Below are 12692 nucleotides of genomic sequence, written 5' to 3'. Positions count from 1 at the left end.
CTTCCAGCAGCTTTTGGGATGGGCAATAATATGGGTCTGGAAAATCATAGTCCCCATAGTCTTCCACAGTGTGTGAACCAAGATGGACCAATTAGGGTCTTCCCCTAGAATTCTGAATGTGAATGTGGTGACTAAGAAACTCCTTGCCCCCCTTTGAAAAGGAGCTGAAAGGATGTGGCCCCAGGGCTTCTGGTGGTCTTGGCTGTGCAATGAAGTAGCCTGAGAAGTGACACATGGACAGAAACGGACAAGTGGAGAGACATTAAAAGAGAGCACTACTGTGATAGTATCTGAGCACCAGGCCACAGCTCCATCCTTTACAACGGGGATTCACATTTGGGTACATATCAACATCACCAGGAAAGCTAATAAATCCACTTATTATGATGAAAAATGAAATGTTAAAAAAGACAATTTATGGAATGGGAGAAGATAGTTGCAAATCACATATCTGATAGAGGGTTAGTATCCAGAATGTATGAAGACCTGCTATAACTCAACACCCAAAATACAAATGACCCAATTAAAAAATGGCAGAAGACATGCATAGACATTCCTCCAAAGAAGACATCCAGATGAACAATAGCACATGAAAAGATACTCAACATCACTCATCATCAGGGAAATGCAAATCAAAACTACAGTGAGATACCACTTCACACGTGTCAGAACAGCTAAAATTAACAACAGGGGGTGGTGAGGATGTGGAGAAAGGGGAAACCTCTTACACTGTTGGTGGGAATGCAAACTAGTCTAGAAAAAAGTATGGAGGTTCCTCAAAAAGTTAAAAGTAGATCTACCCTGTAATCCGGGAATCACATGACTGGGTTTTACCTAAAAAATATAAAAACATGAATTCAAAGGGATACATGCACCCCTACATTTATTGCAGCATTATTTATAATAGCCAAATTATGGAAGCAGCCCAAGTGCCTACTGAGAGATGAATGAGTAAAGAAGATGTGATATATGTGTGTGTTACATATGGAATATATGTAGGAATGGAATATTACTTAGCTATAAAAAGAATGAAATCTTGCCATTTGCGAGAACATGGACATTGGGGAGAGAGTATAATGCTAAGCAAAATAAGTCAGAGAGAGATACTTACCATATGATTTCACTCATATGTGAAATTTAAGAAACAAAACAAATGAGCAAAGGAAAAAAAAAGAGAGAAAGAGACAGACTTTTAACTGTAGAGACCAGATGCTTGCCAGAGGAGAGGAGGCAGAGGGGAGGAGGCTGGGAAATAGGTGAAGGGAATTAAGTAAGAGCGCATTTGTCGGGGCGCCAGGGTGGTTCAGTGGGTTAAAGTCTCTGCCTTCAGCTCAGGTCATGATCCCAGAGTCCTGGGATCGAGCCCCGCATTGGGCTCTCTACTCAACAGGGAGCCTGCTTCCTCCTCTCTCTCTCTGCCTTCTTGTGATCTGTCTGTCAAATAAATAAATAAATAATCTTTTAAAAAAAAAAGCGCACTGGCCATGATGAGCACTGAATAAAGCATAGAAATGTTAAATCACTATATGGTACACTTGAAACTAATATAACACTGTATGTTTACTACAATGGAATTATAATTTAAAACAATAAAAAATTTAGGATGTGTTAAAAAGAACAAAATAATGAGTCATTAACATGAGAAATTTTAGTCTGATTGTTAACGAACTTTCCAGTGAAATGAACCCAGCTATAACCATGTACCTAAAGTAAATTAATGAAAGTCCTTTGCATATGACATTTTAGAAACTGGCAAATACGCAAGGAAATAGATTCACTTGGGCATGTTCAGATGACTCCTGACATCTTTCCATCTGTGCTGTCATCTTTCAGGGATCTCTTTAAGGACCGCAAAAGGAGACAAAACACCAGATTTTTAAAAGCATTTGTCAGGGGCCCCTGGGTGGCTCAGTGGGTTAAGCATTCTGACTCTTGATCTCAAGGTTGTGAGTTTAGTGTGAGTTTAAGCCCTGTTTTGGGCTCCATGGAGCTACTTAAATAAATAAATAAATAAAGTAAAAGCATTGTCAGTATTTGTCTAAACACAACTAAGCAGTTGACTATGGTCCTATTGATGGAGACAATGAATGGATAGAAGAGCTGACACAAAACTGTCCTTATGCAGTTGGCCCCTTTGCAAGAAGTCACTTCCCTAGAAAAAGAAGCCATCAGCAGCAAACACACTCTGGGCCCTTCTCCACTTGTCACTGGCTAGCAAATTCACCACACTACAGTCCTCTGAGGGAAGCGTCCGTGTAAGCTAACGTGAGCTCACCCCTCCCACAAGTAAATGCAGGCACAGGCGACTTTAGGAACTTACTAATATCCCTGACTGTAAGTAGGAGAGCTGGAATTTGTATCTCATTCATCTGACTCTGATGTATGTGGTTTTCTACTGTGAGAAAACACTGTAAATAAAGCACTAAAAAAAAAAAAAAAAAAAGAATCCGGAGGCCCAGTCTTATCTAAGTGGATAAGAGCTAGATCCTCCTCTGTATTTTTGCCATGATCTCCAAGTAATTTGGGTATACACCTGAGTCTGAGAACTACAGTTTTACAAGCATGAGATCTAATACTTCTCCCTTTCTTTTCTTGGGCAACTTTTCTGAAGTTTACCTCAAATTGTGTAGATTAGGTAAACAAATATTTAAAGACAACAAAATTTAGAACTACATGATCTAAACACTATACCACCTGAAGAGGAGAGAAGGGGAGAGAAGGTTGTTTATTTAAGATTATTTTTTACCTAAGAAAATTAAAATCAATGTCATCTGCCTCTCCTGTGGTTATGAGTTCCTGGAGGTCCAAGATTATGTCCTATTCACTGTCGTATTCCGCACATTTTCTAGCAGAATGCCATGAACATGGAAGTTCTTCAATAAATGTATGTTGATTTAAGGTGAATTTTGCAAGGTTCTATATAGAGTCAGTAAAGAGTTTTTGGTGAGTATCCTCTGATCCTCTTCTTAGTGTTCCAGTGGGCAAAAAGAAAGGACATACAAACCAATTATTTGTTTACACTGAGGGAAAAGGAAAAGGTGCACAACATATCATCCCTCTGCAGCAGGCATTGAATAAATGCTTTACGTATTTAATTTTATTCTCATAACAACCCATGGACATAGATATTATTATCTCCATCTCCAGATGAAGAACTTTAGAGAGAACAAGTCATTTGGGGTGCAGTATGGAGAGGTGGTTATGAGCATAGACTCAAGGTTCAACTGGGTTTTTTAAAAAGATTTTATTTATTTATTTGAGAGAGAGAGAGAGAGAAAGAGGGAGAGGACAAGCCAGAGGTTAAAGGGCCTCATGACCTGAACCAAAAGCAGACCCTTAACTAACTGAGCCACCTAGGCACCCCTCATTTGGGTTTGTCTTCAGGCTCGGTTGTTAGCTCTATAATCGAGAAAATTCCTTGATTTCTCTGACCTCTTGAAGTTTCCTCATCTGTAAAATGAGGACAATAATATTTGTTAAACAGACTGTAAAGCTCTTAGAGACAGTGCCCAACATAGAGAGCTCAAAATGTTGGCTTAAAAACACTCACCCATATAAGAATCTGGGTGGCTCAGGTTGTGATCCCAGCCAGGGTCCTGGGGATTGAGCCCTGCATCAGGATCCCTGCTCGGTGCGGAGCCTGCCTCTCCTTCTTCCTCTGCCTCTCCCCCAGCTTGTGCTCTTTTGCTCACTCTCTCTCTCTCAAATACATAAATAAAATCTTTAAAAACACTCACCCATACTTAAGATTTCCTTTTATCATTATACCATATTTCTAAAGCATTTTCAATGCATCAGGAATATCCAGATGTTATTTATTTTTTTTCAATTTATTTATTTTCAGAAAAACATTATTCATTATTTTTTCACCACACCCAGTGCTCCATGCAAGCCGTGCCCTCTATAATACCCACCACCTGGTACCCCAACCTCCCACCCACCCCCGCCACTTCAAACCCCTCAGATTGTTTTTCAGAGTCCACAGTCTCTCATGGTTCACTTCCCCTTCCAATTTACCCAAATTCCCTACTCCTCTCTAACGCCCCTTGTCCTCCATGCTATTTGTTATGCTCCACAAATAAGTGAAACCAGATGTTATTTAAATGCAGATAGCAGGGCCACACTCCAGTTAGGGTGACCAACTCATCTCAGTGTGCCAAGACTTTCTTAGTTTTAGCACCAGAAATCCTGCATCCTGTAGAACCCTCAGTCCCAAGCAAATCAGGATGGCTGGTCATCCCAAACCTCATACTTAGCAAATCAGCATCTAGACTGGAACATGCATAGTTTTTTTTTTTTTTAAGATTTTATTTATTTATCAGAGAGAGAGAGAGAGGGAGAGAGAGCGAGCACAGGCAGACAGAATGGCAGGCAGAGGCAGAGGGAGAAGCAGACTCCCTGCTGAGCAAGGAGCCCGATGTGGGACTCGATCCCAGGACGCTGGGATCATGACCCGAGCCGAAGGCAGCTGCTTAACCAACTGAGCCACCCAGGCATCCCTGGAACATGCGTAGTTTTAACAAAGGAGAGGAATTAGTATTAAGGAGGGAGCTTTGTATAGTGGTTTATATCATAGGGTTTGGACCCACGTAGACCTGAGTCTGAATCCCCTTTTGACATTTCAAGGAAATGATACTTTGGTTGTGTTTGTGGGTTCCTGGGAAGCTGATTTTGAAATGCAGAGATTTATTAGGGAGTGTTTTGGGGGTCAACTCTTGCGAAAGAGAAAAGAAGAAAGCAGGATTAGGCAGAGGGGGATAAGGGACTACAGTGAAGTTTCTTGATGAAAGGCTCACCAACTTCATGTGGCTCTGGAGCAAGGAGGGCCCTTCAGAGTTGTCTGGAGATGGGGTGAATGGGTTGGGCCTCTCTGCCCTCAAATCAACAAGTCCAAGTGCCACCAGTGCTGGCAGCTCTCTCCCAGCATGCTGATAGCTGAGTGCTAAATATTAACATTTCCTGTAGCTGTGACAATAAATCTTTCAATCCTGAAGGGGCTCCAAGTAGCACATCACAGTATCCACTACAGGGTGAATGAGCTTCACTGAGTTTCTGTTTCTCCATCCATAAACCAGGACTGATGACAATAATGTCATCTATCTCCAGTTGTTGGGGACTAATGAGGTCTACACATACAACACAGTTTGACACATTGCAAGCACTCAAGAAATGGTCATGGACTGTACATCTTAAAGTTTGAATGAGGTGGATTTAGGGATGAAACGGGAGGCTGCTTCAGGAAGGCCCTCTTGGAGAAACTGCCCCCTGACCTTTGTTATCAGGAGGGACAACACTTGACTTTTTATTGTGAGATGTATTACTAGGTTAGACATTAAAAAACATGTAAAGTAGGTGAACAATTGAATCCATTCAACAATTGTTTTACAAGCACCTGTTGACAAAGAGGGTAGAGTCTGAATGAAATTGTAAGAAGCATGGTTTTTGTCCTGAAAGATCCTATAATGTAGTGGGATAGACAAGGCTTAGATACTGGTTTCCATGGGAAAATAAACATATGCTTATTAGTAGCAATGTAATGCAGTAAGAAGACTCTTGGCACTAGAATATGGTGAGTGTCGGATGTCAGTTTCTAAAATTACCTCCTATAGACTACTCTTCATATTCATCAAAATGTGGACATAGATATTGCTAAGAGAGGTTGTAACAAAATGGTCATTAAACCTGAGATCATAGCCATTGACACATTAATTTGTCAAAATATTTTTGGGGGGATTTTTATAATCTGTACCAAGAGCCTCAAAAACTTTCATGACCTTTGATCTAGAATCCTACCCTTGAAACTTTAATCCAAAATAATTTGAAATAATTAAAATCCTTGCCTGGAAAGATGATCTTTATAGTACAGCCTATAATAGAGAAAACTTGAAGATTCCTCAAATGTTTGGTGACACAGAAACAGTTATTTAAAATTAGAATTTAACTTCCTTGGGAAAGAACAGTTATATTTGGGATCCATTTCCCAAGTGAAGGAAGTTGAAGCCAAGAGTCAGTCACGTAATTGGTGCAACAGGTGGAGACAAATGGGACTGGATCTCCTTAATTTTTGGTCAAGAATTCTATTTTTCTCCCAAACTATCATTGTGTTTCTAAACACGCTTTCCTAGAGTGAAATGCTCGCTGCTAATGTTGCAAAACTATGAGGCCAAGTTAAAATGCCTTGAAGTATGTCAGTAAGGTTATATTGTTAATATAATATATATCAATTATATTGCCAATTAATTTTTTATTGCTTGTTTTGTTTTGTTTTTCAACTATGATTGCTCAAGAAATGAAGTGAATGATCAAGGCACCCCACTCTGTCTTCCCAGAGCTGAGAATCAGCATCAGCTGATTGTATTAGAAGTGACAGAAAACATAATAGAAATGTTGGGGTTTTTTTTTTTTAAGATTTATTTAGTTTAGAGAGAGAGAGGGCACTAGAGGGAGGGGCAGAGAGAGAGGGAGAAAGAGTCTCCTAAGCACCTCCACACTGAGTACAGAGCCTACTGCAGGGCTCTATCTCATTACCCTGAGATCATGACCTGAGCCAAAACCAGGAGACCAGGAGACCACCACTTAATCAACTAAGCCACCCAGACAATAACCCAAATGGGTTATTTTTAAAATCAATATATATATATTTTTTAAATGTATGGCTATAATAGCTGATGGGCTGAAAAAGCCAAGGTTAAGCTTGCTTCAAGCATGCCTCGATTTGGGGCTCCATTGATATCACTAGGACTCAGTATCATCAGTCCATCTCTTGGCTCTCTTTTCCTTTGTGTGGATGGCTGTCTCAGCTGCAAGTGACAGCGGCAGCTCCAACTCTCAGAGCTGTTTCAGGTTTCAGTGGGTAAGCATAGGAGTCAAGTTCCCAGACGTCCGGAGAAAATCTCTCATTAGCCCTGATTGGGTCACGTGACTACTCTGAACCAATCACAGGGAAATGTAGTGGAGGGTGGGCCTAGCCCTGGGTCATATGACCACCCGTGGCAGTGGGGAGTGAGATGGCCTGGAGCACTGGGCTGGTATCATAGGAACTACAATTGGTTAAGAGTCGGAAGGGATGACTTTAAAGAGGAAATCAGGACACATTTACTAGACAGAGTGAGTGAGTGCCAGGCAGCGAAATCAACAGATGTCTACTACAGTTGGACTGTTGTCATTTTATTCTAGCTTTGCTGGGAAAAAGCCAGTAAGAACAAGCTCAGCAAATCACAGACTTGCACTAAAGAGAATCATCTAAGGAGTTCGGTCTTTATTCTCTAAATAGAACATAGTTTACGCTATCAAAGACAGATGCTTGTTTATTCTGTGCTGAGAGCTCTCCAGCCAAGAGGATTCCAAATATCCTTCCATCTGCAGATCATTCCGGGGCTTTGCAATTTTTACTATTTAAATGAGAAAACTGGGGGAGGGGCAATTTAAAATAAAATAATAAATATGTCTGGAGGAAAGCTAAAGAGCTACATTATTTCACAATTCTGGAATTCAGAGCAATAAAAAGTAAACAGTCTTATTGGCTCAAAGGAGAATGCTTTCATCTATGAAACAACTTTATTTGGTTATTTGGGCATCTCAAGAGACTTCCCCTGTGGCTGTATTATAAAATAACTCCTTATGTTTTTATTATGTACTGTCCTGTTGGGGCTTGTGGAACAAGAAATTATTTGCTGCATTTCTTTTCTGTATAATGGGGCTTTCTATCATTTATATGTCCTTTGGTATCATATTAATTCACATCCTTTTTAGAAATGTAATTTTGGAAGCCATTTTCATTAAAAATTTCTTACAATGTATAAATTTGAGATAACTGAACTGAAGGCTTGTTTACCCAACTTGCCCATGCCAATACTGTAATGGGTTTTAGACGTAGGACAAATTTTTGGAACTGGTCCCTGATGAACATTTGAAGAGGATTTTTGATCTCTGGAAAAACATTTGTTCTCAACACAGGTGAAAGCAACTCCCTTATAAGTTGATACTGATGGCAATTTAAAAGAAACTATTCTGGGCGCCTGGGTGGCTCAGTGGGTTAAGCCGCTGCCTTCGGCTCAGGTCATGATCTCAGGGTCCTGGGATTGAGTCCCTCATCGGGCTCTCTGCTCAGCAGGGAGCCTGCTTCCTCCTCTCTCTCTCTGCCTGCCTCTCTGCCTACTTATGATCTGTCTCTGTCAAATAAATAAATAAAATCTTAAAAAAAAAAGAAACTATTCTTTTTAAATTAAAAAGAACACTTTATCTTACTATCCAAACTTGAAGAGTCTGGTGCGTTCTCATCTGGATGAGATAATACTTAAGAGGGTGCAAACTTAAAACAAATTGGGGAGTGCTTTTACAATGGATAATATCAATTTTTTAGTTCATTTGTTCCACTTTGTTTAGAGAGTAGCCTCGCTTACCAATTAGGGTACTCCGTACACACATGCTTTATTATGGTCCAAAACATCTTCCATTGGGCTAAATTCTTTTGAGGAACAAAGTATGTGCAGAAAGTGTGCCAGCCTGAGAAGGAAGCTGAGTAAGCATCTGCTTGCAGTGTAATTGAAGGGATCTTGCATAAAAATTAAGGTCCCACAGAAATAGCCCCTATGAGGCACTCAACAAATACTTGTTCAGCGAAGGAAAGACATAAATGAAAGAATCAGCATAAAGTCATCTTGAAGACAAATTTAGAAAGGCACTGTGTAGACATTCCTCTGAATTTACTTCCCTCACTTCTAGCTGCATCTACTTTATGAACACTACAGGAGTCGCAATTGTGGTTAAAGAATATCATACCAGAGCTCAGAGAAGAATGTGTTCATTCAACTTTCCGGAGATCAAAATAACTGTGAATTGTGATAGAATTTTCAAAAATACAGTGAATCAGTTCTTTGAATCATGAAAAGTAATTATCTCTGTTATACAATGCTGGCAGAATTTCTGTCATATGGAGGAACCCACCACCACTATGTCTAAGTAATTGATGTTCCGAAACATTCAGTTACAGAGGACCTCTGGATTGTACTGGTTCAGGGACAACACCCGTAGACACTTCCTGTGAATGACACCCTGGAGTCTGTAACCCAGCCCTACTATAGTTACTCTACTCAACCTCTTCTGTTGAATTTGTTGCTTGCCCAAAGCCTCAGTTCATAAGGGCTTGGTCTAGTATTTTCAGATTAATATGAAGTTCATATTAATTCAATAGGTGTTCAGAAAGTGTTGCTGTAAATTAATGCATATTTTACCTTTCTCCCTATTTTTCTGGTTTGTGGAACTGGAACCCAGGAAGAAGAGGAATCCCAGGAAGAACCGAAATGCCTTGAGTTGGGACAGAAGATGGCACCAGGTAGAGTACATTCAGTGTAATGCATGCTTTTCTGGGCTGCTGTTGCTGACAGAAGGGCTTACAGCATCCAAAAGCTTTGCATATTGCACAAGAAAGTCTATGTGTTCCAAATGATTGGAAACACGACAAGAAATGTCACTGGTAATGGATTCCAGGCACGACATCTAGGCAATCTGGCTATGATGCAGAAACTAGCTGCTTCTCTTCTTTCTTTTATTGATTACAGTTCTTGATGAACAAATGCTTTCAATGAAGTAAATGATGATAATGATGAAGAAATTTCAAATTCGGGAATACTAAAATAAGAAGTGTAGTTGTTTACTGAAATATTTATGATTACCTTGGAAAATGTTATTTAATAGGACTTCCTATGAGAAAACATGGAAAGAAACAGTGATGAGTGAATCTATAACTTAGTTTCTGGCTATGCTCAGTAATGATAATGACATGTAATGGCCATAAAAATAAACATTAGTTGAATGGACCTAATAATAATGAAAGCGAGATCTTAATACTCTCTGCTTCTATATTCAAATGGCTTTTAGCTTGGTTTTAGATGTTAAGGAGTTAGAAGAGGGCTCCAGATGTGTTTGCTGCTGGTAGAGGCTTGTATTCTTGTAATTTAATGGAAATCAGGGAGGAGAATTGAGAAAATGGAGATAGTAATGAAAAAAGATGCCAAGTGGGGGGAAAGGTGGCACCCCACTTTGATATGGATGGAGAAAGAATTAGCAATTAAACAGCTCCACTGTCTCCCTCTATAACCCTCCCAAGTGTGTACCACCAACAATAACACACATTACTTTACTTTGGTGTCTCTCCCTAGGACACTCTCCCTTTGTAGATCCTAGTGTGGCTTGGCTCCTTCTCATCAATCAGATATCAGCTGTAATGTCCAGTCTCAGAGACTGATTTGTCATTTTTTAAAAATCATTCTTCATCTCATTGCTCATTTTATTTGTTTCATAACAATTATTATGATCTAAAACCATCCTTCCATGGATTGGTTTGGTTAGTTATTTGTCCCCCAGAGAGCAGAAAGCTTGCCTATCTTGTTTAATGGTATCTTAACACCTTGGACAGTGGCTGGCACCTAGTAGTCATTCAGTAAATTTTTACTGAGTCCTTTGTGTCCACTATATGCAAGGCATTTTCTTTCTCTGTATAATAGTGATGCAGGTAGGGTGGGTTTGATGTGGCCAACTCTATGACTATTTTAGATTTCTGGCCTAAAAAGAGAATAAGACAGGATCCTTGCCTTCAAGAAAATAAATGTCTAAGGTGTAGATGTGTTTGGAATACATGAAAAGATTGACATAACCCAAATACCCCTAGGAGCAATGAGGAAGTAGAATCTAAGAAGTTTCCTTGAGTTGATGTTGCTCATAAGGAGATTTGGAGTTTTTTGGTTTTATTTTGTTTTAAGATTTTACTTATTTGAGATGGGGTTGGTGGGAGAGAGAGAGAGCAGAGGAAGAGGGACTACCAGACTGAGCATGGAACCTGATGCAGGACACAACCCTGAGATCATGACCTGAGCCAAAACCAAGAGTCAGGTGCTCAACCAACTGAGCCACCCAGGTGCTCTAGGAGTTTTGGAGTTTGAGAGTAGGGGCATAGGAAGGCAGAGTTGGAGCTTGCTTATTATACCCCTTAAAATTGTTCTGAGTGTCACTTTTGCACACTTACTCTTAATTTTCAGTTTCTCAGCTAGAGAAGTCTAGACTAATGGCTATTGCTGGGTCAATGCAAATATGGCCAAGCGATTTTGAGTTTCCCAGTTGCTGTTATAAGTAGTATCATTTGCTCTCTTGGCAGAGTGTACACTAGATTTTGAAGCCATCCAAAAGCCTTGATTATCCCACATGTTGTGAAGATACTGCTACTCACCAAGGCTTTTCTAAGACACGAGTTGGCTCCAACAGGTCCTATTGTGACATCTCTGAGTGAGAAAACAAGGATCCAATTCTCAGTCTTCTAGCATCCTAGATCTTTAAGCCTTAGAAGTGTGTGACTAGAAATGTAGTGTAGTGGTAAAAAATTACCTCCACAATACATTTGGAGTCAGAGATCCAAATGAAAATAATTCCACAGAAAGTGGGGCACCATTTAGTTAGAAATCTATAATCTTAATTTCTTTGTGTTTCTATATACTTTCCTCTCAGGGCTGCCTTTGCTGTGTCCCAAAGATTTTAAACAGTTGTGTTTTCATTTTCATTTGTTTCTATGAATTTTTTAAATTCTTCTTTCATTTCCTGGTTGACCCATTCATTCTTTAGTAGGATGCTCTTTAGCCTCCATGTATTTGAGTTCTTTCCAACTTCCCTCTTGTGATTGAATTCTAGTTTCAGAGCATTATAGTCTGAAAATATGCAGGGAATGATCCCAGTCTTTTGGCACTGGTTGAGACCTGATTTGTGATCCAGGATGTGATCTATTCTGGAGAATGTTCCATGTACACTAGAGAAGAATATGTATCCTGTTGCTTTGGGATGGAATGTTCTAAATATATCTGTGATGTCCATCTGGTCCTGTGTCGTTTAAAGGCTTTATTTTCTTGTTGATCTATTGCTTAGATGATCTGTCCATTTCAGTAAGGGGGGGTTTAAGCCCCCTACTATTATTGTATTATTGTTGATGTGTTTCTTTGATTTTGTTATTAATTGGTTTATATAATTGGCTGCTCCCATGTTAGGCCATAGATTTTTAAAATTGTTAGATCTTCTTCTTGGACAGACCCTTTAAGTATGATATAGTGTCCTTCCTCCTCTCTTATTGGAGTCTTTAGCTTAAAATCTAATTTATCTGATATAAGGATTGCCACCTGAGCTTTCTTTTGACATCCATTAGCATGGTAAATTGTTTTCCACCCCATCACTTTAAATCTGTCTTTGGGTCTAAAATGAGTTTCTTGTAGACAGCATATCAATGGATCTTATTTTTTTTTTACCCATTCTGATATCCTGTGTCTTTTGATTGGGACATTTAGTCCATTTACATTCAGGGTAACTATTGAAAGATATGAATTTAGTGCCATTGTATTGCCTGTAAGGTGACTGTTACTGTATATTGTCTCTTTTCCTTTCCAGCCTGTTACTTTTAGGTTCTCTCTTTGCTTAGAGGACCCCTTTCAATATTTCCCATCAGGCTAGTTTAAAAATTCTTTTAATTTTTTTTTGTCCTGGAAGCTTTTTATCTCTCCTTCTATTTTCAATGACAGCCTAACTGGATATAGTATTCTTGGCTGCATATTTTTCTCATTTAGTGCTCTAGATATATCATGACTGTCCTTTCTGGGCTGCCAGGACTCTGTGGATAGGTCTGCTGCCAATCTAATATTTCTACTATTGTATGTTAT

At 39.5% G+C, this 12692-nt stretch overlaps 1 protein-coding gene across 1 annotated transcript in view; it reads left to right on the top strand.

The window, feature by feature from the left end:
• FAM107B (family with sequence similarity 107 member B) overlaps window positions 1–12692 on the top strand; it is a 227979-nt gene that overhangs the window by 85522 nt on the left and 129765 nt on the right. Inside the window, exon 2 of the mRNA XM_044226484.1 lies at window positions 9274–9334. Coding sequence (XP_044082419.1) covers window positions 9274–9334 — 61 coding nt within the window. The remainder of the gene's footprint in view (window positions 1–9273; window positions 9335–12692) is intronic.

This window comes from Neovison vison, chromosome 12, assembly GCF_020171115.1.
Source record: "Neovison vison isolate M4711 chromosome 12, ASM_NN_V1, whole genome shotgun sequence".
Classification (NCBI taxonomy): Eukaryota; Metazoa; Chordata; class Mammalia; order Carnivora; family Mustelidae; genus Neogale; species Neogale vison.
Note: the sequence above shows the minus strand (reverse complement) of the source record. Positions and strands in the feature narration are given on the sequence as shown.